We start from the raw sequence: 27,801 nt of genomic DNA, 5'->3' as shown, positions 1-27,801 counted from the left end.
CGGGGGCGGCCCGGGCGCTGCGGAGCTGCTGCCCCGCGGCGCTGCGGGAAACGGCCCCGGAGCCGCGGGAATATTCCTCTGTTTCGGGATTATTATGGTGCTGAAGGACTTTCCGGCAGGAATTAGCGAGACGGACGTTGCTCAGTGTTTTTGGGAAGAATCCTGGGTTTGCGCCTGACGGCGGGGCAGGAGCTGCAGCGCAGGGATGCTCTTCGCCTCTGGGGCAGCGGCGGTGGAAATGCAGAGAGCCGGGCACCTTACGGGGTTCATTCCGGTCTGAAAATACGTTTGGGCTTGTAGCTGTCTTGATCTGCTTTGTGTGGAATATGCTTCAGCTTTCGCTGCAGCCAGGACTCTGCAATTATTGATGCTACAGCTGTGAATCTTCAGAGCTAGGTGGGATTTAGTGCCTGGCTTGAGGCAGCAATGAAGGCAGATTTGGATAGTGGCTCTTCAGTTTAAGCTGCTATACCACCGATGTGCTTTCCTGTATGCTACTTTTATTTCTGCTTACAAAATGCCAGATGTCCATGCAGTTTTAAGCCTTGTTCTTTGAGGAAAATAAACCATTCAAGAGGGAGTCAGCAAAAATATCCAATAGGTTTCTGTTTTGAAAATTGTTTGACTTGCTTGATTTCCATATAATTTATCTACAAGAGCTAATTTATGCAAGAATATCCAGTTACAGACCTGCCAAGGCTATGAGAGAACGCAGCCAGCAGAGCCTCGGTGGACACGTCCTATATGTAGGGTTATTCAGACATCCAGGAATGCTGCACAGGGCTAAGTACAGCCGATTCAGGAATGATTCCATAACCTCCCTAGATGAAGGTACACAAAATACGTCTTTAAATATCAAAGGTTCTTCCTCCTCTTCCCACTCTTCAACACCCAATTTACTGACAGAAGATGTGTCCCTGGGGCCGCAGGACACCTGCACCACACTGTGCACGCTGATCCCCCGGATGGCCAACATCAAACTTGCCAACCCTTCCAATCTGCCGGGCCTGAAAAGCTTCTGCCTGGGAACCAAAGAGGTGCCACGAATTAAACTCACGGAGTGCGTTACCATCCCCAGCAGCCCGACCTCGCCTGAGATCAGCTGCCTGTCGGCCTCCTACCCCCAGCCCGACCTGGACAAGCTGGTCCTGACCCCAAAGGCAGCGGGTGACTGTGCTGAGGAGGCTGCTGTGGGCAGGCAGGACAGGGGCCTGGCCCAGAGCAATGACAGCACGTACAGCCAGGAGCCAGGAACCACCTACAGCGTGCTGGTGAGTACATCCCCTGGGCTTCCATCCTCTGACAAAGCAAACAGCTCAGCTGGCTGCTGGGTCACCTCCATTTTCCTGCCTCTAGAGTCCATGCCTCAAACCACTGCGTTCTCCCATGTATATCCTGCCTTCTGGTGAACATAGGGCTGTGGCATTGAGCTGAGGGAGCTAAAAGCACCCCAGCTGCTTCCAGAGGTAACATAACATCCACTTCCAAAGGACTATCTGTAGACTCTCTGAGGAGTGCTGCTGAAACACAACTGAAACGGGTTACTGTGTATGTTGGAGGGAAAAGGAGGCCCATGAAAGGGCCTCCCATCCCTCACAGAGAGCAGCTCCAGGCATTAGGTGCGTTCTGGCCCATGCTGCTGACATATTTGTCAGGGAGGCTGTGCGGCAGGCACTGCCCAGGTTGTATTTCCAGTACTGGGGTTTTCTGCTGGTCTTCCTTTTGTGGGCAATATCTCAGAAGGAGGTTCACTGGCAGGAGCCTCACAATGCAATAGGGAGATGTTTTTTTTCCCTTCATCTTCCTGGTTATATTGCTCCCATGGCTGTGGGCCTGCAGGAACCAGCCCAAGGAGAGCTGCAGGAACATCGCTGACATGTCCTGGCAAAAATCTTGGTGGTTTTTTTCGACTAGCCCTTTCAATAGTAACAAGCAGATTGGTAAATAAGTAACATGGGGGTTTGGGCGTTTCAGCATCAGAGGATATGCAAGGTGAGAGGTTGAGCAAGGCACTCATTTCCCCAGAGACCACCAGACTTCTTCAGTAGCTGGTGATGAAGCCTCAGATGGGCTGGGAAGTGGCCAGGGCTGCAGCATGGGAGGACTCTGGTGCGGAGCGATGGTCTCACCTGAAGGCAAAGCGGGGCCAAGAGACCAAGGGCTGGGCATTTGGAGCTGCTTCCAATCCTTACCCTCTAGCCTTGGCCCTTGCCCTCTCTCCTGTGTGTTTGGAGGCACTCACTCTCCCCATGCAGCTTCTTGTGCCCTGTTGGGCTATGGGATTGCTGGGATCTCCACAGAGACCCTTTAGGAGGCAGGTCAGGTCTACGTTATTGGGACTGCTGCTGCCAGAGATCTTTGGCCTTAACAGCTTAATCAGAGTAAGAGGAGGATTCAGCAATTACATGGAGGGGATCTGCAGTTATTTTAGAAAGGCAATAATGTGGTGAATTACAGAAATGTTGTAGGGCAGAAGCTGTCCCCTGCAGACTGGAGTGAGGCAGAAATTTTCCTGGTGTTGTTTTAACAAGGGGCCATGCTGGGCTCATTGCATCCCCTGGGGAGGCAGCTGTGCCAGGTGTGACTGGTGGTGACAGGGCACCTGTGTCACAGCCACGTGTCACCCGGGCCTGCTGAGGAAGCTGAGACCCATGATAGCACCTGGTCCCCCCAGATGCTCGTGCAAATAACAAACAGCCCAAACACTAATATTCCAAGAGAAGCCTGGACAGCTCTGATTCTCATGCAGCTGTGTTTCAAAACATACTTTGTACACAGACTGCTGCAGGCTTTACAAGGGGGATATTTACCATGTCCTTGTTCACATTCTACCTGTTAAAAACCTTCTCACAATGCTGCCCATCTGGGGCTGATGTTGTCTCTGAATGGTACCCATAGTGGCCATGGCACTTATCTTTCCTGCTGGTGTTTGTTATGGCTGTGATGAGCCTGAGGAATATTCCAAGAGGCACTTGCCATCCTTTCACTTGCTTGTTGGGGAGTGCCAGGGATGTGGCTGCTGCTGGGAAGGAGGATAAGATCTGTCTCTCAGCACTGTCCTGCATCAGTGGTTTCTCTGAGAATAGCAAGGATGATGTTTACTGGACCTAACATGGAGTAAGGCTCTGTACCTGAGCTTAAATCAAAGCGTGAGTCTTTGAAAGATGATTGGTTTTTAAAAATTTTTTAACTAAAATATGAAAAGGAAATACTATTGCCAGATATTTAATTACAAAACCATTATACTTTATAATAATATGGTAAAGGTTGTTTGCAGCATCCTTTGTCTCAAAGGGCTTTTAGCAATGGACAGGTTTGATGGGGAATGCATATAGATATATGCCAGCATATATGTCAAAAATCAGCCACATGTCTCTAGATTAAAAGGAGCCTGACCATTTCCAGCACGGTAGTTCAGAATTACATGAACTGAGCCCTGAAAGCACGTGTGAGCACCAGCGCCCTGCACAGTCCTGCTGCTGGCCACGGAGGATGCGACAGGTCCGCCTGGAGCAGCTGCTCCTTGCCTCTGTGTGGGGAAGGCGTCCCGCACAGCCCTTTCCTGGTCCTAGGTTGCCACCAGCGCCTCTTCCATGTTCAGGGCAGGGCAATGTTGTGGTGTTTGAGCTGCAGTCACTTCCGTGGCGCGCAGCACCCCGATCCTGCTCCCGGAGAGCTGCTCTGCATCGCCCCTCGTAAATAAATAACTCCAGGCGTCTGCAGAGCCGGGGCTCCCGCAGGAAGGAGATGGGCTCCGGTGATTCATGGCTCCAGCCGCAGCTGTGAATCATGAGCCGGGGGTGCAGGGCGGTGCTGCCTGTGCCGGGCTCGGGGTTCGGGGTTCGGGGTGCCCTGCAGCGCCTCGTCCCACGGGAACGCGCCCCGGCACCGGCGCCGCCCGCGGGGCACTCGCGCCCATCGGGAATCGATCCCCTCAGGAACCTGCGCGTTTTCAGGCCATTTGCTTTAGCACAGCCGGAGAACGGGGACAGGGTGGACTGGGAACAATTCTGTTAGAGACCTGGCCTGAGTGCAGTGCTGCAGAAGGTGGTTTTTCAGAAAACAAAACGAAAATATTTCTATATGTCTGTATTTATGATTTTTCCCTAGTGTTTTTTTTAATTGAAAACCTGTGAATGAAAGAGTCAGAGTTTCCCAGAAAAAAAAATTCATTTATCAAAAGCTATCTTCTTCACAGAAAGCCCTGGCTTGCTGCCCTCAGGGAAGAGGCTGTGCTGCGTGGGCATGGGGAGTGGGACAGACCAAGGGCCTGTCTGTCTGTCTGCACTGCTGCTGCTGCAGGGGGGAAGATGAGAGCAGGGCAAGCACAGGAGGAGAGTTAGGCTAGCACTGACAAACTACCGGGAGGGCTGGGTTTGTGCTTAATGATCTTTAATGGGCTCCTTTAATCCTTGAAGGTATCTAGTCTGTTTTCCAGCTGGTTCTGCCTGGATTTTGTGCTGTCTCACAGGTGCCCTGGGGTACCACCCACGTCTGCAGTGGTGTGCACTGCTGCTGGGGGCTGCCTTGGCCTCTCTGCTTCCCGTGCTGGGGATGGCAGAGGTTCTGCTGGCTTTGCTTTTGGATCTGGATGGGGTTGGTGTTTGCTGGAGGAAACCAGCGACGTTCAGGCTGAGGAAGGAGCCAATTGTATGTCCTGCAGGGCGCAAACCTGGGTCAAAGTTCTTCAGTAGCTGCCTGACTAGTGGCTGCTTACGGAGTTATGGAGCACTTACCCCAGCTCAGTAAACCCTGCTGTGTGAGGCAGGATGAGACTGAGCTGACTGGCACAGTGCAGTCTGTGTGCTGGCAGGGGCAGAGCCTCTGCCAGGGGAGCTCTGTGTCTCTGCTTTCCAGTGGACACAGTGACTTTCTAACCCCAAGGCTACCACAGGCAGCGTCTAAGGAAGGGCTGAGAAAGCTTCCCTACCAAAACTACAGTAATCATGCTTTGCTCCTTCCCCACATCCCTGGCTGGCTTCTGGGGTTGTCCATGGAGGGAAGACAACACTTTACCTTCCTTCTAGGGTGACAGCAGAGAAATCTCACAACAGGTTCCTGAGCCTGGCACTCTGCATTGTCCTGCCATGTGCTGCTTATTCACATGGGCCCTGCCTGGTGCCTTCTCATCTCCTCCCACGCAGTCCCTCATCCTGTTTGCAGGCACTTTCTGTCATCTCATGTAAATAGATGTGAAAAGGTGTGTGCATCTTCAATAACTGCTGTTCTCTCCTGGTGGTGTGGGGAAATGCAAGCCAGCCCCAGATCACCCTCTGTACTCAAACACCAAGGGACAAAGCAGTCCCTGGTGCCAGTGCTCTCACAGCCCTTTGCAGGCAGATGGGATATCTGCACACGTTGCCATTAATGGAGCCTTTCCCTTTCCAGCAGGGGCCAGTGAGTCTTTCATTCCTAAGAGCTGCTGCTTGTCTTGGCAAGAGCTCTCCATCCTGCTGCTGACAGAACAGTGGGTTCAGCATCCTCTTTCATTAGCCATGCCAGTTCTTTAGCACTTGGCTTGTTTCACTGTTGCTGTTCTAGTTTTCTATAGGTAGCTGAATTCTGCAGTTATATCTGTGCTTGTTGCCCCAGGCTGGTTAGGGCACCCTTGGGCCTGTGTCCAGCTTCCCCCAGCTTCCTAGCAGCTCAGTGAACTGGGCCTTGCCTCTCTCTGTGGGCTTCAGAAGATGAACATCCCTCCCTGTACAGCACCTTTGGACCTGGTTTTCACAAGAGCACCTGGTGAACAGCTTGCACTGGAGCAAGAGCTGTGGGCTGCTGTGGCTTCCTCTCCCAGGCACCTGTGGTTACTGCCCTGCTCACGCTTTAGTTTAACTTTCCCTGCACCAGGAAGGACGGAGCTGGCCTTGGCCCTGCATCACCAGAGAAGCCCATTTTTGTTTTCCTGGGGTGTGCTGTTTGGGGTGTACAGGACAGGAAGTGGGGGCACCACCTGAACTGGAGTTTGGGTGCAGAAGTCTCTGAGACAAACATTGTCCTTCTCTGCTGCCTTCCCCTTCCTCTCATGCATTGGTTGTGCTGCTCCTCACATTTTGCTATGGAGGGGTTAATATTTTTGTTTATTGTTAATTTTTTTTTCCTCCTTGGAGAGCATCTTTTGTTTTCTTGAATAGGCTTCTGGTATTCCATTGTCCTTTTGTGTGCTCCATGGGCTTCTCCCAGGCTCTGTGACCCTGACTTGCTCTGCCCCAGCCCCACATTGTCCCCCTGCCCGAGGCTCTGCTGGTTCTCTGTGCCTGTGATGTGAATGTGCAGCCATTTCTAACTGTGCCAGTTCAGATAACCAACGACAGCTAAAATAAATGAGAGATGCAGTGAGGTGCCATGTTAATGCACTTCCCTCCTCAGGCTTTTAAAGAGAAAAAAAAAAAGGTCTTTTGTGAATCATTGATAAGTTCAGCTTCACTCAGGGTCACTTATGCAAAAACCTAATATTGATTTTTCATCTTTGCTTAGAGTAGCTTCCCACGCATCTGTTCAGGATGCAATGGGGACTCACTTGTCAGCATATGACTCACCTACTTCTCTAAATTATTTTTTTTTTCAAGGATAGAGGAGCAGCCAACCAGCTTACAGGATGCTTGACCTTATACTGTAGGATCAGAGGTCGTTGCTGTGCTACAAGCTGAGGCTCTAGACATATTTTCCACATTTGCTTTGTTCCTGTTAAGCAGGAATATCTTTAACAAGGCAGATAGCTCTCAAAGTCATTAAATGTTCATTAGGGAAGCAGTTCTGCCAACCTTTCAGATTCTTATTGATGTCCTTCCAGGTCTCTGACCTAATTCTGGAGTTATCCCAAGGGTTACACTGCTATTGGAAAGAAAGCAAAATAGGGATAATACAATTGTTGTGGAATCCCTGACTGCACATATAACATTCTCTTTTTCACACACTCATTTCTAAAAGTCTCCAAAGCTGAAACAGATACCTAAATCCAACCCTCTCTAAATGGCCCAGCAGAAAAATTGATTTACAGGCAAAGTGAGGCAGAGGAACTAAATATGGTACCTTTCTCTGACACAGAATGCCTCCTCCATCCGTTCAGACAAGGGACAGAGTATGCATGACCCTGCCTGGGTTTTCCAAGTTGTCTCTGTCCCAGAGGCTTTGACTTCCTGCAGGGGAGGTCTGCACAGGCATGCTGTGACTGCAGCCCTTGGACACTGTGTGAGCACTGCAGGATGGTCCCACGAGGAAAAATGAGAAACCCGGAGCTGTGCCAGCCTGTTGAAATGAGAGATCAGACTGCTTCAACAACAGAGAGATTGACATCCATAGAAAAGCTGAAGGATTAGTAAGATATGGTTGGGGATATGCCATCATATCCTTGATATTTCCGAGAATTAGTATTATACAAATCCCAAATGAGTATAGAAAAAGCCCCAGCTCTGTCCCATACAACAGAAGTGTGGCACTCGGCCTTTAATTTAAAGCAGCTCAGCTTATAGTGTAGGCTCTTAAGAGCTGTTGCTATGAGCTGGAATTGCAACTTCACATCCTTCATCTTCTGCAGAGGTTATTTGTCATCAGACATGTAGCAGTGTGGAGCCAGTGGTTTTCCTTGTGGCCTGTAATGCCTCCTACTCTCTGAAGGGACACTCAGCTCCTCTGCATGGGCCTCTGAGTGCATTGGTCTCGAGGGGCTGCCAGAGCCTCTCTGCTCCTGAGGACTCTGTTCTCTCCAGTATTTCCTCATGTATTCCTCCCAGCTCAGTGTCACAGGCTAATAAGTGAGAGTAAGCAGAAATGGAAAGAAAGCAATAATTGGATTTTGTGTCCCCAGAGTGCTTTGCCTTTTTTTTTTGGTGCTATGGTGTTTAAGCCATTGGTATCTTTATTGCTCTTCTCTACATTTTAGTAAAACAAGATCTATTTAGGAAGCAGCTTTAGAATGGCTGATTTGATTTTCCATTTAGACTGTGGTTCTGCATAAACTTAGTGGACAATAATCACATTTGCTTCCTCCTGTGATCCTCCTCTTACTTGTGTACCAGATATTAACAGTCCTCCCTTTTCTCTGTTTTCCATAGTACATGGGCTGTATTGAGGTGCTGCAGTCGATGAGATCCCTCGACTTTGGCACACGAACACAAGTCACCAGGTAGGTGGTGTAAAACTGAGATTCAGCCCAAGAATGAAAAGCCTGAGCGCTAATTTTTGTATAAAGCTGAGGGTGCGTGCCAAGCTCTGAGACAATTCTGAATAGGAGTTTGCATGTTTTGTTTTGTCTTTTCCTAAGTGATGACTTGAATTATTTGATCATTACAATAGGCTATTTGCATTGGAAAATGAATTGTTTCAGGCACAGACGTAATTTCTCTCCCAGTTCTTGCTCAGAGAGCCTCCCCCTGCAGTGGCAGCACAGAGCAGACATCCCCAGCCAGCTGGGGACCAGCAGCAGCTGGGCTCTGCACGTGGCTCAGCGCTGCCTGCACGGCTCTCCCAAGGCAGGGGGAAATCCACTGGTGCTGCTGTGCCTCTGGTGCCATGGCCAGGGTGCAGAGCCAGGACCCTCATGGGTCTCTCTGTCATGCTGCTTCCCACCTGGTGCAGAAAGTGCCATCAGTCCCCCAATCCAGCAAGGTCATCTAAGGAATTTTTATCAGATGTATAACATCGCTTGACCCCATCTGCACCAAGACCAGCCTCAGTTGGAAGTGGAGTCACAAGGAAAACATGTTGAAATACAGCTGTTTCCATCTGTACTGCAAGCCTAAGTTTTCAGGCTGCAAATTAGAAAAAGATTAATATTTCATTCTCAGGTACAACTGGGGATGTGGTTAAAACGTGAAATATTTTGTGGTCTTTTGAGAACTTTGTATCTTCTGTTGCAGGTTACTACCAGTTTCTGGGTCTAGATCGTTAGTACCCCTGTGCCTGTGGGATGGCTGAAATGTCCTGTCAGAAATAGAAAAGCACATTTTTATTTTTACATTTATTCTTGTAAGTCTGAAAGTGCAGGAGTGTTTGAGTTCTCAAAACAACCACCTTCTATCCAGCTCTGAGTGCTGCGTGGTGCTGTGATGTGCTCATGGTCCACCAGTCAGGACTAATGCCAGGCAGCCCCAGCAGCCACCCAGCTTTTTGGGGAAGTGCGTGGCTGCAGGTTATCTTCACCTGGCCTTAGACATGTTCCTCTCATCTGCTTTTCTGGCATAGTTCATGCTGAGGATGCTAGGAGTGTGGTTGAGGCTTCCTGTACCTGCCCAGCTCTTCCTTCCTGCTGGAGGGAGATTTTCAGATGCTGTTTTGCTTCCTCAAGTTTGTATCCAAAAATTCATGGAGAAAGGCAAGCAACGTGAAGGGATTAGTGTGACATTTATACCTGTTGACTCCCAGGCTTACCAGCTGAAAGGACCTGAAAAACATGAGTCCTTCCATGCCTATAGACTTCACTTGAAAGCTGTCCTGTTTGTTTTATATTCAGACCAGCAGTTGTTGACATGTACAACTGGTATAAGCACACACTCACCCTGTTCCTGCACGTGTGTATGAAGAGGTGCCTGAGATACCAATATACTTCCCTCAGGCAGGTCCTTTACAGACCAAGAAGAGTCATGTAATACACCCAGCCCAGGCCACTGTGTTCTTCACAGCTCAGCCAGAGGGTGAGGTTATCTCCTGTTTGCAAGAGGTGTGTGTGCTGCTGTGCTAACAGAGCAGAGCTTTGGCTGGTTTGTCAGGAAAATAATGAATATGAATTACTGCGTGACAAGAGCTTGCCAACTTAAATTTGGGCTAGATAGTAAGGTTTTGTCAAGCAGAACTGTGTCAAAACTTAACAATGGAAATATTTCCATCACCTAAAAAAAAAGCCACTGCTGACCTTAACGAGCTCTTTTGTGCATGAGAAATTCAAAACTTAAACTGTTTGCAAACCAAATGCTGAAGTGCTGAGCTCACACATGCAGACTTTAAAGTCTGATCGATGACAAGCTGACTGGAGCAAAGATAACATTGATTATTCCCCTATTGTTCTCTCGGGGGAGTAAGTTTATAGACACATGCACAATGCACCAACCAAGGAGCTGCTGGAAATTGCCCCATTTTAACCATGCCTGTTATTTGAATTGGGGTAAAAAATATTTTTACTTTGATGGCATTTCACAAAACAAAGAGGCATCTTCTGTTTTAAAGTGAAGTAGAAAGGGTCTCTAGTTATGTCTGCACCCTACCTTGATTTATGTGTATGTGCATGCTTAGTTACCTTATGGTATCTAAAATTGAAGATATTATTTACCTTTCTCATGAATGTTGGAAAGTTCAACAAAATCACATTTGCCAAAGTGCAGTGAGGTGTCCAAAGGAGTGAACATGGAGAATTTACTGCCTGCTTTCTTGCTGAACTTGCATTTTCAGTTGCTTGGCAGGCACATGGTCAGGGAAAGCAGACAGTGGCCTCTCTGGTGCTGTGAATATCCATGGGATGCAGAGGTGCTGTGTGGCCAAATGACCCCAGCACAGCAGGAGAAGGGCTGGGCATGGAGGTGCTTTTACCCTTGGTGGCTGTGGGGTGAGGAGGTTGGCACAGGAGATTCCACTGCAAGTTTTCCAGCTCTCTGCTCTTGCCTGCCCATGACCCCACCTGTTCTTAGGGACATCCCTCCCATTTTGCAGAAATCTGTGATCTCAAACTCCATGTAGATGACAAAAGTAACACCAAAAAGTAACAATAAGCATAAGAGATTCTTCTGCTTGAGAGTCTTTGTATTTTTTTTTTTTTGCAATGGTTAGCCTGTGCTTGCTGCTTTGGATGCTACAAGATGTGTTTGAGTTGTCACCCTTGTGCTGTGGCAGGTCCTGCCTTTGCTGGACCCTGATGTGTGCTTCTCTTGTCCAGGCTTTCAGCTCTTTTCCTCTTACACATTTCCCATTTCTGTTAAATCAAGCTGGTTATTAGTCATCAAATTTGGGCATTTCTGGGAAAAGAGGTTCTGTATCTTGGATTGGGGCATTAACTTGCAAACTCGAAAATGGTCAGGCAGTGAGGGGTGAAGGGTGTCTGAAATGTGCACCCAGGGAGGGCTGCTGGAAGAAGGCTGACTTTGTTTGGAAGATTAATTTCAACTTTGTTGAGCCACATAATCCCTTTCTGTTACATGGTGTAGGCAGGGCCCTAGATGCTTAAAAGCAAATCCTCAACAGCATGCTTGCTTGCTTACATCAGCCCATCTTTCGTCTTTTATTCTGGTTTTGGAGGAACAATGAACAAAGTGGCTCAGTGTTACTGCCCACAGGCGCTCTCCCTCACGGGCGCGCTCTGCGAGCTGCAGGAGCTGGGTCTGCCACAGGTTTCACTGCAGGGCTGCAGACACAGAGAAAACCTGTGGACTGTACTTCTGAGTGGACCTGAAAAAAACCCCCAAGAAGCCAGTTTAAAGGCTTATGGATGCCAAAAATGGGTCACTCATTTCGGTTTGTCATGGGTGCATCCAGAGTTTCTTTTCTTCCTAGTGTGTGGTGCAGTTTCTAGTTTGTGGAAATGATTGCATGTAGGAAGTGTTCAGTTGTAGCAGCAGGCGTTACCAAACTCCTGCTTTTCACACCTTTCAAATAATATTTGTAAAGTTTTGTTAGATCACTTAGAAAATCATCCAGAGGTATGCAGCAAGAAATGTCTGTACAACCATTTCCCCTACCAAAGAGAGGTAATAGAAACTATTAAATGGTTTGCTCCTTTTTGGTTCCTTTCTACTGGACAGTTGATTCAGAACATGGTGAAGTGGGCAGCCACCAGACTGGCTTGTACAAGAATTGGCTCTGTGGCTGGCAACTCTGCCTGCAACTCTTGATTTCACATGGGCTGACATGTGCAATAACTCATTTGTCACCAAAAGAGACAACTTCCCTGTTTTTCCAATTTGTTCTGTATCTGGTTTTCTTTCTAGGTAAGGCTAGACTTGAAGGCTCCAAGTAGCCTTAATGTCTTGGCTCTGATTTTAATTTCCTTTAATATTGAATGAGAAGATAGTTCTCATTTTCCAAGCTGATTATTGGAATCTGCAAGATCATCCTGCAGGATGCCTTATTCTTTTTGTTGTTGTTGTTTTGTTTTGTTTTTTGGTCATGTTTGGCCTTCCTCCTGATAACAGCTAAATAAAACAGGACCTAACCAAGAAGAGTATCAGGAATTTGCTTAAAAACATACTTTCAGTTTGTAGGGGGAAGTACTTTGCTTTTAAATGCTAAGAAGGGTCAGTGTTTAAAAGGTTGGGTTTCTGATCTTGTGTAGCCCACAATGAGGCCCCTTTTCTTCCCTGATGTTTTCGCTCAGAAAATATTAATTATATATTGCTGTGGGTGAGGTCTCCATTCATGTGACAGCTTCCAGGCTGAATTTCTCAGGGTGTTCCCTCAGTGTGTATCACTGACCTTCAGTGCTCCAGCACACAGCCCACTGGTGTGGCAGCCCTGGGGTGCTGAGCAGGGGCAGCAGTGACTCTGGGGTTCAGAAGCGCTGGGCTGGCTTTGCTTCCTCTCTCATCCGCAGGGTCCTGAGGGGACCACACTCCTCCTCACTGGGTGTCTCTGCTTCATGTGACATACCTGGCTGGAGCCTCTTGTCATTGTGTGGTTTCCTGATAATTTTCAGCCCTTCTGGACTAAATATTTCCCAGGAGGTGAAGGCCAGTGGTGTTTTCCTCCTACACGCACACTGGGATCTGGAAGCAGACAAGCTTTCCCAACCAGCTTGTTTCCTAATTAGCTCTTTGGATAATAATTCAATAATACAAACAAACAATTAAAAAAACTCCCTTCCCCTTTAGAACCAAACAAAATCCCATCCTTGGAAGGTAAATCTGAATTCAGACCCAAGAGAAAGGCTGAGGCTTGGAGTACCCAATATGTGAGCCTAAGCCTGCAAAGAGCACAGCCCCTGTGGGACAGGGCCAGGGCAGCCAGAGATGCCAGGGCTGCTGCTCCAACCGGGATGTCCAGGCCAGGCTATGGAAACTTGCTGAGCACATCCCAGCCCAGCAAGGCACCATTCTCCTGTTGGCTTCAAAGCAGCAGCTGTCAGTGAGGAAAAGGCTGTGACTGCCAGCAGAAAGGTTTTGTCCCAGCTGCTGTGCTAACCTTGACCAGGGCCATCAGTGCTGTGCTGTGCTGTATGTCCAAACCAGTCACTTGCCTGAGCAGAGGCCAGAATGTGCCTTGTCCAAGTGTGGAAAACAAACATAGCACAGCACTCTGTTATCCTGTGTGGATTTATCTTTCATCTAGAAATGAGCGCTGTGTGTGCTTTATGCCTTACCCTTCTGCTGCCTGAGCTGAGAGGAACCTGCAGAGGAGAATGGGTGGCTAGAGAGAAGGTCTAGTTTGGGAAATTCCTACCAGAGATGGAAAGATATGGATAGCTCTGAAAAGGAACTGGAGGAGCTGATTATACATCCCCATCCCTCCAGTGTTGTTTGGGTTATTGTGGGTTTTTGTTTTGATTCTGGTTTTGTTGTTGTTGGTTTTTTTTTTTTTTTTCTGGGGGGGAGTGTTGTTTTGGGATTTTTTTCTGTTGGTTTTTTTTTTTTTCCTGGAAAAGAAATCCCAAACCCCAGAAAGTCAATCAGAGAACCCAGCTGGGCCCACTCAGCATGCACCTGCTGTGCTAAATAGGAAGGATTAAGTAGGGAGGAGCCCCTCCTGCTATGCAAGGGTTCTATCAACCATTCTGTGAAAAAGGCTTTGAAGGTATTCGCTTGCTTGTCTTTTGGTTAGTTGTGTTTGAGGACTTTTTATTAAACAAATTTTCATAAGGCGAAATGGATGGGCTTGATGAAGAAAAAGAATCCAAACCAGGCTGTTGAATCACTGTATTTTGTTAAATAGTTCTTTTGGTTGTTTTTTTTTTTTAACAGTGGGAGGAAAGAAGAAAGAAAAACAACTGTGAAAGACCTTCCAGAAGATTTAAGAGTGGGCCGATAACAATAAATTGCAAAGTTGCTGGCTTTGTTACAGATGGTGCATGTGAAATGATCCAACGGTTTGTGCTGTATTTTTTTATTTGCAGGGAAGCAATAAGCCGACTGTGTGAAGCTGTGGCGGGTACAAATGGAGCTATAAAAAAGCGGAAGGTAAATCCTGTTTTAGCTCAGCAATTATTTTTCTATATCTGCTTTTGATAAGCTGGATACATGATTCTCTAACAGGCTTCAGTCCATGCTGGAATTAGTGCATTTTAATCCATCTGAACTCAGCCTGGATAACATGGAAGTGCTGGTAGCAGGGTGTTTAGCCTGTTTGGTTTGAGGCTGAGGCTATGCCCTACTTTATTTTTCTCAGGATTAATGCTTTGCCCAGAGTTCCTGCTTCTACCAGCCCTTGCAGTGCATGGTGCTTTACAAGTTTTAGGCTTTGGCTGCTAAACTATTGGAATTGGGTTTTTTTTTTGGTTTGGAAGAGGGAGCTAATACACTGGAGTGTTATCTGCTGCTTATTTATATATAAAAAAACCTAAACACATTAAACTAAAACGGCAGTGTGTAATGGATTTTATTATGTAACTGGGATGCAGTGAGGGGCAACATCAGTGGTTGCTGTTGGGTTGTGTCCAGCAGAACTTACAGATTTCCTTCTGTAACTGTGGAGCTCAAGAGGAATGAACTTGCTCCTGAAAGAGCAATACATGAGAGAATTTCTTGCTTTACCCAGAAACACTTCATCCTCCAGAAACAAAGAAGAGTTCAGAAAGAAAACTGCACATTCTGAATTACTGAGCCAGCTATAACATTTAGCTCATTGGGTTTTTTTTCCCATTATTGACATAAAACCCATTCCTACCAGTATTGCATTCAGAGCTGATGTTTGTTAGAAGATCTATTTGCATTTGATCAAGCCATTATCCTTGCTCCATTGAAAGTCTCAATGAGATACCATAAAACCTCCTTGACTTTCATACGTTTCTGCCCCTCACAGACTGGGCTGACAGCCTCTTTCTTTTATTTCTTTGTTCAAAGCCTCCAGTGAAGTTTCTGTCTTCTGTACTTGGCAAAAGTAACCTTCAGTTTTCTGGCATGAATATAAAGCTGACCATTTCAACAAGCAGCCTCACTTTGATTAATGCTGACACGCAGCAGGTAGGATACATGTACTCAGAGTCCTTTTCTCCATGCTACAGTTTTGTCCTTGTTTGTGGCTTCTGAGGGAAGGCTGTGCCCTGCAAAGGGAATGTAGCACCCTTTAGCACCCTGTAGACCTGAGCATGAAGCTGAATTACATGATGCCTCTGAATTTAAAAATGAAAGCACTTTGGAGGAATTGACATACAGCACAGGTCCTTTTTGTTCATGATGGTGTGTTCCACAGGGAGGGATCCTTGAGCTCTTGGCAAACTGTTTCTCTGGATGTGTTTGCCTGTAAAGTGCCAATAAACAAGTCCTGACTGTAGTTTCTGACAAGTCATAGGAGGAAAAAAAAAGTTGATTTAGGTATTAAGTCAGAGCTTGGCTTTGGTATCATGCAAAGCTGTATTACAGCTGGATAATACATGTGTACAATCAATTATACTGTGTAAAGTCTCTAGGCTCTATTGAGGTGTGTTCCTGAGAGCCTGGGTTTGCTTGGAACTGGACTGTGCTCCCTTCCTTCTTGGCAGATATGATAAGGATCTTTGTGCTGCCCACCTAATTCCTCCCTCAGCTGTTGGTATTGCTCCCTGGGCGATCTCACCCTGGGCCAGCAGCAGGTTTTGCTCCAAGCTGGAGCAGGGGAACATCAGGGAGGTCATTTTGGCTCATTGGCTCTGAGGAATGCTGCACTGAGCTGGTGCCATGCTGAGCATCAAGAAGCTTTTAGGGGATGTCTGTACTGCAGAGGTCTCCTGTCCATTGCAGATCCTGAGAGGGGATTAGGACACCAGGTTTTCCTTCCTTTTGGGTACAGTTAGAAGTTGGTGGTTGAATTCATTCTGAAGACCCTTTAAGGAAGATTACTCAGGGATCTAGACATTGGTAAACATGAATGAGTAATCACAAAAATATTCCTATTTTTATTTGTTTCCTTCCTAAATGATACAGGTATAAATTAATAAATGGGATTGTTATGAATTTACTTGCTTGTTCTATAGAGACATATGTTCTGATGTCTTCTAATGTGTGGCCCAAGAGCATGTTTAATTAGCCCGTTATGCTTTTCAGATTATTGCCAACCATCACATGCAGTCCATCTCATTTGCTTCTGGAGGTGACCCAGTAAGTATTGATTTATAAAATATATTTCTGCAGGTATAATGAACTCACGTAATAATTGTTACCTGCAAATACTTTGCTTCATCCTTTCCTTCCACAAGCACTAACAGAGTACACTGCATTTCTGGATCATGAGCAGTAATAGAAGAAAACTGGAAGACTGACACTGAAAAGGAAAGGTGGAATAGTGACTCGGTGCCTATTTAATAGATACACAGTTAACTTTCCTGTTGTCCATCAGTGAGCATCAGTCCATTCAAAAGGCCTCTGACTTGGGGACCTAAAAATAAGAATGTGAACATAGGAATTGATCAGTTCAGTGGTCCCTGTGATCCAGTACCTGTCATAAAAGCTGTCAGCACTGGCACCTCTAAATTCTTTGATTAATTTTGACTCAAGCCAACAGCTCCTATGAGACAGATGTGGCATAACCACCTTCTCCCTGCAGATAGAGCTGTTCTTCCTAGTGTCACTGCCGTGCAGTCATGGATGTTTTCAAATCAGAGGGTTTTTATTCTATTTCAGACTCTTTACTGTATTGATTGTAAGTAGGAAATGCATCTGTCTGGGTTGGATAAATAATTCCTTAGGGCTTGTTTACCTTTTTTAGTGTTTTTTTTTTTTTAATTATTATCCTGCACTGCTCTTGCACAGGGACTTCAGATTTCAGAGGCTACACAGGGCTGGGTTTGGTCAGTGCTTAATGGCAGGGCCAGCAAGAGATGTGCGTGCACAGATGTGCTGCAGGAAATGGGCTTGGTGGAGCAGCTGCTGGCACTTCTTACTGGGAGGATAATGCAAAATAGAGGTCTTGCTCATCAGTGGTAACTATAAATCTAGTGGCCCTTCACATAAGGGGCAATTTTGTTGGCTTGTTCAGGTAATTTTTTCAAAATTCCATTTACATTTAAAACAGGAGATAGTTTCCACAGGACCTGTCTTTCCACCTGCCCCACATTCAGGGTCTAATTGAAGTTCAGTGTTGTTCTGGGCTGTGAAGGAGTAGCACTATTCTGCCTGATAATTAAGCCTATTCTGGCTTTATTTTGAAGCAAAATCATCCAGGCATCTATATAAACATTAAAAAGACATAAAAAATAGCAGGTGCTGCTCCAGTTACTTTAGTTTCTAGTCACTCCCTAGATCTGATTTATTTTAAAATATCTATCCTGAAATATTTATGAACGTTAAGAAAAACTTGAAAGGAAAAGGAAGGAAATTGAGTTCACTAGACACATAAGAAATATTTAGCTTGCTTTGCTTTAGTGATATTAACTTTAGAGATTAAAAAAAAAATCTAGGACAAGTTCTGCTGGCCCTAAGACCTGCCTCTTGTGTCATTCATTGTGAATTATTAAATTATTGTTCTTGTGCATATTGCAAATGGGGCCTTGTTTCCTGCCAGCTGATTGCCTCTTCCCTCAAGAGAGCCATGCCTTTAAGCTGTGAATTGCATTTTCCCTGTCCCACCTTAAAGATCCAAAATAACAAAATGCATCTTTAATAATTAAAAGAATGTTATTCATTACCTCATCAATTTGAGTATAACACTGAATTATCAAGCCACTCTTTGCTTTTGCAGTATCATCAGAAATGTAATTTTTCTATTCCAGTTCCCTTTTCAATTTGACTAGAAAAAGAGGATTATTTCAGTGCTGGCTAGAAAGAGAACCAGAAACAGAAAACTGATTATACTGAGGTTGTCTGATCTCAGCAGCAGCTTTGAGATCCAGGGTAATTTAACCTGATTGTAGCCAGACTAAAATTGGGCAGGAGCAATTGAGATCAGATACCCATTTTATTCTGCGTAATTTTAAAGTTTAACTTTTCTCTAAGATGCCTTCAAGACTCAATCTTATTGCTACAAATTGGGAACATTGGAAATTTGTCCTTTGCAGTATGCTAGCACTATTTTATCTTCCAGTGATTCTGGTAAGGACTGTCCCAGCCAAACTGTGAGCAGCAGTCACACAGCCCTGATGTGTTACATGGGAAAGGCTGTGAGCTCCATGGGAGCAGTGGAAGGGGCAGCACTGCCTGCTGGTGAGGCACCAGTTGTGTTTCTACTCCTGTTGCAGAGCTGGAATTGAGTACACTCTTTATTGAAGACCCAAAGAATGACAAATGGTCTAGTGCATTTTTTAGAAGAAAAAGAATATGGGACAATTACTGTGTTGATAGCCACCAGTGGGTCATTGATATTTTCCTTGGCTCACTTTGCTAGTACCTCTGGTTGTTTTTCCCTGAAGGAAGTGTGCACTTTAAAGCTAAAATTGCACCAGTCTATATGCAATTGCTGTGCTGTGGTGGTAGGGTTGTTCATAATTACAATGTTCAAGACATTTGTTGTCTTCTTTCCTGTAGGATACAACAGACTACGTGGCATATGTAGCAAAAGACCCTGTTAATCAGAGAGGTATTGAAACACGTTTCCAATTGTTATGTGTTTACATGATTGCTTTATTTGTATGCAACAAGGAATTGTTTGAGTTTTAAAATAAGGAAGCTACTGAACTCAGCTCAATACTCTGTACAATTTCTCACTTTACTGTATGTATAGGGGGAATAGTATGCAGGCTGAGGCTTTAAATGTCATGTTCTTTGTGCAATGAAGTGGGAATCTGCAGGTCAGACTAAAGCTGTACTAGCTGCTGGCTCCATGAAGGGGTAGGAGATTTGCTATAAGCAATATAGCTTGACTCTCTACTTTCTGGTATAAACTGCATCTACTTAATTAAAGTAAGGCGTCTCTTTTCAGCATGCCACATCCTGGAATGTCCCAATGGGATGGCACAGGAGGTGATCAACACCATAGGGCAGGCTTTTGAGCTCCGGTTCAGACAGTACCTGAAGAACCCATCTAGCCTGGTTACATCTAATGAAAGGTCAGCACATTCTCAGTCACTTAACTGGCAGTTTCCTTCTCTTTAGTACTTTTCAGGAAAACAATACTCTACAAAGAGTGATCCATAAGTAAGATGCTTTGAATATGATTTCTGGACATAGGATAATTCAAATGTATGCCTGCCTGTACGTGCAGTGTATAAGATACCAAAATTAGCTTATTCCAGTTAACTCCATTGATTTTTGTGACATTTCTACAGGTGCAGAACATAGAATTAAGCTGCCTTGTTCCTTAGATAAAGCAGCCTCATTTTAAGTCATGCAAGTTGAACAAATGTTCAAATTACTCTGCCCAAGTAAGTTCAGCTCTATAAATAGCAGACACACACACACACGGAGACTGAGCTCAGTCCTGACCTGTGCCAAGTTTAAGCTTGCTGCAACTGTGGAAAGTGTGTGGTGGGGAAAAAAGCCATTTTAATTCACCTTTCTGCTATTCTGCACATGTTCTGGCAGCAGCCTCAGTTTTCACCTGGCGTGACTTAGATCTCATCAACTGAAATAAACACAGCCACCACCCAGCATGTTAAAGTGTGAAGCCCTGTCCTCTGCACATTGCCTGAAATACAGGGCCTAGATTAGTTTCTGGACCACAATTCCCCATTTCAATTACCCTTCTTCCATTGCACTGGGGACACAATTCTTGCTGTAATTTGTGGCTCTCCTCACAGATTAGCCATGCCTATTTTTCTCAGGCTTCTTTTTACTGTAACACCAAATTTGATTGCCTGCTACTTCCCATGAGTAGGTAAAGCTGTGGCACTGCTTACCTGCACCCTGAGCACAGGAGTCCTGAGCAGGCACTGTCAGTGGAACAGAACTGATTTTATTGCATGAATGCAACTCCAGTTTATATTTATTTCAATGTATATGATGGTTCTTGCCATTCCACTGCTAAAACTGGTCTGTTTTTCCTGGGGAAAATAACCAGAGGAAAAGCCTTTTATTCCTAAGAAGTCCTGCTAGGTTATGTCACAAGCAGCATAGGAGCAGGGAGGAATGGAAGAGGGTAATTAGATTTCCTCCTTGAGCATAACCCACAGGCAGCCTCCGAGAATGGTCCTCCGGCAGAGGAGTCGGATATTGCTGGGTGAATGAGTCACTCCCTTCCAAACTACTATGAATCACATAATCAAATACTTGCACTGCATATCACATAATCAACTACTTGAACTTTATCTCTTTCCTGCTCATGGCCTTTTATCCAATTATACTCTTGTTAATCAGAGAAGTAAGATTTGAGATGAGTTTTTTTATTTTGGGACCGGAGACAGTACAGGAAGCACCTAGTGGTTTTGCAGTGTATCAGCTGTACATTTAAACTATCATCATTCTGGTTTAGCTCAAAAAAACCATTGTGTGCTCTCCTTCATGTCATTCAGTGTTCCCTTCAAGCTGAGCCAGAATATTGATTGTGGTTATTAAAATCAGGGTAAATGCCTCTGAGGACAGCTACTTTTTTATTTAGTTAGTTATTTATTTTTTTGGTAGTAATATTTGATTTTCTAACACAGTTGCAGGCTTGTCTGACTAAATGCCATGAGGTTTTAATTTTTCTCTTGAAGTCTGGCCGCCCCCCAGCAATCTCTAGATTTATAGACTTCAGTCAAGAAGCCATAAGAATTAGTTTTATGGTCAGCATTCTGGCTACCTTAATGAACAATGCATTGGAATGCCTAAAATTTCAGTAGAGTCCTCTTACCTCTTCTTTGACTTGAAAATATATCTGGGCTGTCTGATGCTAATGAAATGACTGTACCCCCTTTACCCCAAACTGTCATGACTATTTTTAATTCAGGAAGAAGTAACTGGAAAAATAAACAGCTCTGAAAGTTCCGGCCCAAAGCCCTTTACAGCCTCCATATGGCAGATCTGTGTATTGTGCGTTGTGCAGACACTGGGGATGTTTGCCTACACTAGAAAGCAATTGATTACATCAGAAGCTTCATTTTTTCCTCCCCCCCATATTTTTTGCAGTGAAGCAGCAAATGCTAATGGATCAGCTGGGAATTCACAGGAGAGGGACGATCATCATGAATATTACAACGAAATTCCAGGGAAGGAGCCTCCCACCGGCGGAGTGTTAGACATGCGAATGAAAGTGCAGACAGACCCAAGGGCTAAGTGTCCTGTCCAGTGCAAAAAACAGTATTGCTCAGTAAGTACAGCATCTGCTGGGATAAATACTCACTGCCTGTTATGGGAGTGAATAATAAAATGTTTCTCTGGTGTTAAAGCATGGCATTAACATCAGAACCAGGTCCTGATTATCCTGGGAAAAGTTTTTTTTAGGCTAGATTTAATGATGCTTAGTACATAATTGAATCCCAAAGCACTTTCTGAATATTAACTGGTTTGTCCTTAGAGTACTTTCAGGAGACCAAGTAATATTCCCTTGTTCACTCATTAGCTCTGAGAAGAAAATAGATACCAATTTAAATGGCTTGTTGGAGAGAACATCTGCAAAATCTGGGACCTCCTGGCTCCCTATTCTGTGATCTAATAAATATTTCATCCTGTCCATTATGCTCTACAACTTATACATACAACATTGACTGATTGCAATATATATACAATATTCATTACTCTTGGATTGTTTCAAGAAGCTCTGTTAAATCAGCAAAAGAGATCTGTGGCTCTTGTCTGGCATAATGGGAAATAAAAACCAATCAGGGAGTAAAACAAGCCAAGTTCATATGGCTGCACAGATTTCAGAGTCTGCTGTGTGAGGCCTTGGGAGCACCATCCTTTCCCCACACAGGAAAGAAGGCATCACCCCTTTGCTCAGAGGGAGCACACTCAGATGTGCCTGCTGGAATCCAGTTGGTTCTGTCTAAAAGCTTGCTGCTCCCAGGTGTTATTTGTGTTTGGTAGTAACTGCTCCTGGGCTGCTGCGTGTTCCTGTGCTACTGCATCATCTATTTTTTGCTGACATAAACCATACTCTGCATATCAGGTCCCCACCTCCCCAACAGTTCTCTAATTCTAAAAATGTGTTACTATATCTGGAGTTTGCACCTGATGCTTACCAGTACTGTTGCAAGGAGCTACCCTGCATGTTAATGCAAATGCTTTTTTCCCATGGGGTGTTACTTTTTGGTTTTCCTTTCTCTTTCAGTACTGCTCAGACAATTTAGTAACCATTTCACTTTCAAACCATGATACCTGTAGTTGATTTTATGATGAGGAACACTTATTAGAAAATCTGAGCTTTCTTAGCTAGGAGTTATACTGTATATATACTAAACATTAGATACATAACTGGGCAGTTATGAGACTCACATTGGAGTCCAGATGTGACATCTAAAGAAAGAAGAGTATCAGTGTGAAATATTATTTGAGGAGATGGGAATTTTTTGGTGAAGAACATGTTTAGTTTCCTGTATGTCTATTAACTAATGCATGGATGTTTTCAAGTTACCTGGGTTTTTCTAGGGGACTACTTTGTGACTGATTTTAAATTTTTTCTACAGACAGGCAGCCCAACCTTCATCAATATATATGAAAATTGTCCAGAAGAAAACAAAACTGTGGGTATGTACTCTCTTTTCCTTCTCATGCATATGCAGAATTAACCAGGGCAGGCTGCCTGGAAGAGCTGCCCCTTGGCTTTCAATACAATGGTGAAAAGTGTTCTACTTAGTGGGTCATTTTTAGTTCCCTAGATGGAGGGCAGACAAAAAAGCCTTACAGCTTTTCTAAAGGCCACTAATCTATCTTCAAGTCTGCTGGCAGACTTACTCATTTAACTTCTCATGATACTGTACAGTAGCTCTTTGTTTTTTTTATTCTCTTTCATACTCTTTGTTCCCTTTCTTCATACCATTTGAAAAAGGAAGATACTTCATTACTTTTCAGTCTGGATATATCCATTCTCCTACAAATACTCAATGAGATCCAGAGTATCAGCATCGGGTTTTTCCAACAGAGCCTGGCACCTTGGTTCCAGCATCCCTGGCTTCTCAGCATGACTGTGCCCTTTCCTACCTTAGGCAGCTTTGTGGCCAGGATCAATTTGCCTTTAGCAAAGTCTGCTCTCAGGGACCCCAGGAGATCATCAGCCTCCATCCCTTTCTGGACTTTGCCACAGCTGATACCCTGAGCACATTTGCTCAGCTCCTCTCTTTCACTGCACAATGAGGTCCTTTCTGAATTCCCACCTGCACGGCTCTGAAGCAATCCATTACACTGTCTGTAGGGGATACTTCAGTTTCTTGTGTTATTTCCAATTCAAGGAAAGGAGAATCAAGTGATTTCTACAAAGAGAGGGAGAACAAATAAAAGAATGAATGAATAGATCTATGAATAAAACGTTTGTTGAAGAGCAAAAATATGCGTGCTATTTGGCTAGCTGAAGTGCTATTATTTTCATAGCCTGCAGGGGATATTCTGTTAGCCTGTTCCTAGGCTTGGATCCTAACCTGACAGATGTGGCTTGGGCTCTTCAGGCAGAGCCTCAAAGCACCAATCTCCTCCATCTCTCCCTTCTCCACCAGAATAGCAAGAGAGAATTGCTCAGCTTCCCACAAGCTCTTTTTGTGGCGCAGAGGGGAAGGAAGGGGTTTTGCAACAAATAATATGTATGGTTTGTGTTTCTGTAGAGGCATATGTATTATTTTCTTTCCAGTCTGTGGGGGGTTCACTGCTGACATTGATTGAAGCAGAACTGGATCAGTGCAGATCACTTCTGAAAACTTCATTCTAATTACTTTTGGACCTGATGCCTTCTAGACATCAGGAAAAATAAGTTCATTTGCATTTTTATTTTCCTTCTGAATTACTTTAGTGGGCTATAAAGAAGAACATCATTCCTATTTCAGCTTTTACAGTTACTTAAAGCTGAGTTAAAAAAAAAAAAAAAAAAAATCTGTGCATACTGTATACTAATTGCAGGTAATTGCGATGAGAGATCACAGAAGACAATAAAAGAGGCAACCTCATTGAAACCTGCCTACAAAGCAGATCTCTTTGATGATCCATGTTACATCAACACCCAGTCCCTGCACTCTGCAGCCTGTGCAGCCCGAGGTGCAGCAGCAGCACAGATCCCTGGGAGCCCTCTGCGCCAGGCCAGTAGGTTCCCACTGCAATGCCACACCTGTCTATGCATGGGGGGGGAGGGGGTTCTCATTTCTCTGCATGCAGAAAGATTTGGCTTTCCCATAAGAAGTATGGAAAATATGGGGGGAAGAAATCCTGGTTGTTCTTTCTCCTTGTTAGATTCAAGAGAAAAGGGATTAAAGAGCAGAAATAGTGATGGTAAATAAACAGAGTAACCTTTCATCTTCTGTAGTTCATTGATGATGATGAATGGAGTGCCACAGGTATTAAAAAGCAAATATTTAGGATGACAGGAGCTTGGGACTGCACATTGCCTCAAGGAAGAGGCTTCGCCTGTATGCTCAAGGTCTTAACCACTCTAAGGTGGAAATGACCTCAGATGCCTTTGCTTCACAGGCAGTAGCATGCAAGGTTAAAGTGGAATTATTGTGACTATCTTTTCTTAGTTCTTCCATAAGTGACCATTGAATCTCATCCAATAATTTCTAAATCAATCTGTTTGATCTGTGGTATCAATTAAATGTATGTCCAAACTTGATTTATGGACACAAAGTGGAGGATATCCATTAAATGATTATATAGTTGCTACTGATTGTCCTCATTATTGAATATACTTTATTAGGTTTGCCTTTTTGGTTTCCCACTGAGTGTTTTCTCTGTCAGAGTTGGCTCCACACAAGAAAGTGGAAAAAGGACTGGACAATAAAGGAAACACAATAAAGAAATCTTTGACCATTGAGACATTTCCAACTTGGGACTGCATCATGCTCTAAAAGGAACTGCCTATATCCTGAGGAGCCTTAGGTTGCACAATTCCATTGAAGAAGTGGTATCTTCATATTTTCCTTAGAAGAATCCTGCCTGTGAATCATTTGCAGTCTGACTGGCTATATCCCAAACCACCCAGTTTTTTTAGTACATTTGGTAATTGTTCATTTTTTAACAGCAAATGTATCATGCTGTAATCCTTCCCTTCTGGCTACATTGGCTGTGTTGTCTTACATTCCTGCACATAGCTGGAGCCACTCAACATGACTCTCCCAATGATCTGTGACAATCTCTTCAGAGCTTGTTAAGGAAGAAGGAAAAACAAGATCTTAAGGGAAAAAAAATAAAGCTAAAAAGCCAACAAAAATCTTGTTTTTACAGGGAAAATTAGACTTTTTCATACAAAGAAATATAACCCCAAACCAGTACAGCATCAGAAAATTTCCTCTTTCTAATCCTTGTTGCCTAGCGACCAAAGGCTTTCCCATCTAAGGTAGGGGAAGAGGTGGTGTGATAATTTTGCCTAATGCACTGGAGGGTCATGAGCATTCATGTGTGCATATTCTTACAGTCTGTAAGGTTGGTTTGCTTCAAGGCTGAATTGTTTGAATTTTTTTAAAGCTATTAAAGATATTGGCTTGCATCCTTTTAGGATGAGGTTTTAGGTGAAGTGTCCAATACATTCCCTTTCATTTAATTTTAGAGTTACTGGAACCTGTTCAGCAGAGTGCCACAAGCAACACAGCTGGTCTCTGTGCTCTGCCACAAATAAAGCAACAGCTAAAGAATGAAGATTGTTACCATGGCAAATTGAACAGGAAAGCAGCAGAGAGCCTCTTAGTCAACGACGGGGATTTTCTGGTACGAGAAAGCACAACGTCACCTGGTCAGTATGTCCTCAGTGGACTTCAGGGAGGGCAGGCAAAGCATCTACTCTTGGTGGATCCTGAGGGCAAGGTATGAATATTTCATATAATGAAATTTCAGTGCTGCTGAGATATTTCAATCAAAATGCACGGCTACATTCCATGAAGTGGAAGTGATTTGATTCCATTCAAGTTAATTTAAATATAGCCAGTGGCTGCAGTAGGTTTGAAAGTTCAAAAACTTATAAGCACTGAAGTACTGTGGAAGTAGCAGTGAGGAATTTAAGTACTGTTAGTCCAGGTGCTGATAATTAGTGTATGCACTTAACACATCCTGCGAACCGTTAGTGCTAGAAAACAATAACCCTATCATTAATTATGAAGTTCTGGATACAAAAAGGTTTGTTGTCACTTCAATTCTACTTTCTTCTACTGCTCAGAAGAGCAGTCTTGAGTGACATTTCTGAGAAGAGAGTAAATAAAAAAAGTACTCCTCAATGGGATTTAGGGAAAAATATCTCTCTTCTATGGAGAAAAAAAAAGGTTATTTCTTTCACCTGTGCATAATCAGCCCAGTTTGACATACAATCTTTTCACTTTTCCACTACTTTTCTTGTGAGCTAATGGTGGGCCAAAGGATAGATGTGAATTGCTGTCTACAGCCTAATGATCATGCTCAAGTGAGTTCAGTGGCTTAAGCGCCTTTTGATTTTAATGTGTTAGCCTCATGTCCAACTGGTTATAAGCACAATCTAACCTTAAATATGTTCTTTTGCTTCCTCCTCTAGGTGAGAACCAAAGATCATATATTTGATAGTGTGGGTCATCTTATTCAGTATCACATGGAAAATAATTTGCCAATCATCTCTTCTGGAAGTGAAGTGAGCTTGAAGCAGCCTGTAAGGAAAGAGAGTAATATGGGACATACACAGTATCACAAATAATCCCTTGGATCTCACAAATCCCAAGACAATTCATACCTGAACTTTCTATTATGAAGACAAGTCAAAAAAGTATAGACTGCACTTTCTGCTGCTGTTCCAGAAGAAGCCCTTTTGTGTGTGAATGTATGAATATATGTATATGTGTATATCTATGTAGATCTATAGAGATCAACAAGCATAGTTATATAGATACATATAATCTTAATCTTAACAAAATTACACCTTCAGAGTGTGAGATTCATTTGTGAGAAGGTATTTTAGACATGCACAAATGTCACTTTCAAGGTCATACTGAATCAGTAACTATTTAAAAGCACAATTAAAACTCTACATACAAAAGCTCACTTGAAAGAACTGCTGGAACATTAGTATGTGCCTTTTAGCATAGAATTATTGAAACCAATGTTATTTATACTGAATTAGTTTTGGGTGGTTAAACAAACATGTCTATGCTTTTAACTATTTGCCAAAAACAAGTACAATTTGAATATTACTAAAATGTCATCTTCTTTCGATAGACACTAACAATTTCATTTTGCTTGTAACAGCACTTTACTAGCAAGTAACGTTTGAAATGAATGGCATTCACGATACAGAAAGGTTGTCCAATTTCTTAATAATTTTTTGTCACTGTCTGAGTACTCAAAGATTTGAGATTACGAACATTTACAAAGCTGAAATTAATATATGTAATATAATTTTGGAATAGAACTTGTTAAGGGACAAGCATGCTAGATCTTAATATTTTTGTCTTGCATATGATTTTACTATTATTATCACTTAATACTGGAAACATCTTTTTAAAGGTTGGCTAAATATATTTTCATTGATTACATAGTTGTTTACAAACTAGAAAAGCTGAACAAAACTAATGATACATTTGGGGAGAAAACTATTTAAAGGATGTTTGAACTTTGCATGTGTCCTTAGTCAGTGTTCTTTCCAAAACACGATAGTTTTCCCCTCTTCACACAGAGTCCATTTGTTCCTAAACATGGAAAAATCTTTTAAAAGAAATCTATTAATTGTTTTGCCACAATAAATACTCTAAAC

At 43.8% G+C, this 27,801-nt stretch overlaps 1 protein-coding gene across 1 annotated transcript; it reads left to right on the top strand.

Annotated features, from left to right (window-relative positions):
- On the top strand, nt 1-27,801 carry SHC4 (SHC adaptor protein 4). The gene is made up of 12 exons (XM_030955162.1): nt 1-1,271; nt 8,055-8,125; nt 14,030-14,093; nt 14,976-15,095; nt 16,155-16,208; nt 18,570-18,621; nt 18,964-19,090; nt 21,087-21,267; nt 22,583-22,643; nt 24,003-24,182; nt 25,642-25,895; nt 26,593-27,801. The coding sequence occupies exons 1-12, from the start codon at nt 702-704 to the stop codon at nt 26,746-26,748; spliced, it is 1,890 nt and encodes a 629-aa protein (XP_030811022.1). The 5' UTR covers nt 1-701; the 3' UTR covers nt 26,749-27,801.

The sequence above is a fragment of the Camarhynchus parvulus genome, chromosome 10 (assembly GCF_901933205.1).
Source record: "Camarhynchus parvulus chromosome 10, STF_HiC, whole genome shotgun sequence".
Classification (NCBI taxonomy): Eukaryota; Metazoa; Chordata; class Aves; order Passeriformes; family Thraupidae; genus Camarhynchus; species Camarhynchus parvulus.
Note: the sequence above shows the minus strand (reverse complement) of the source record. Positions and strands in the feature narration are given on the sequence as shown.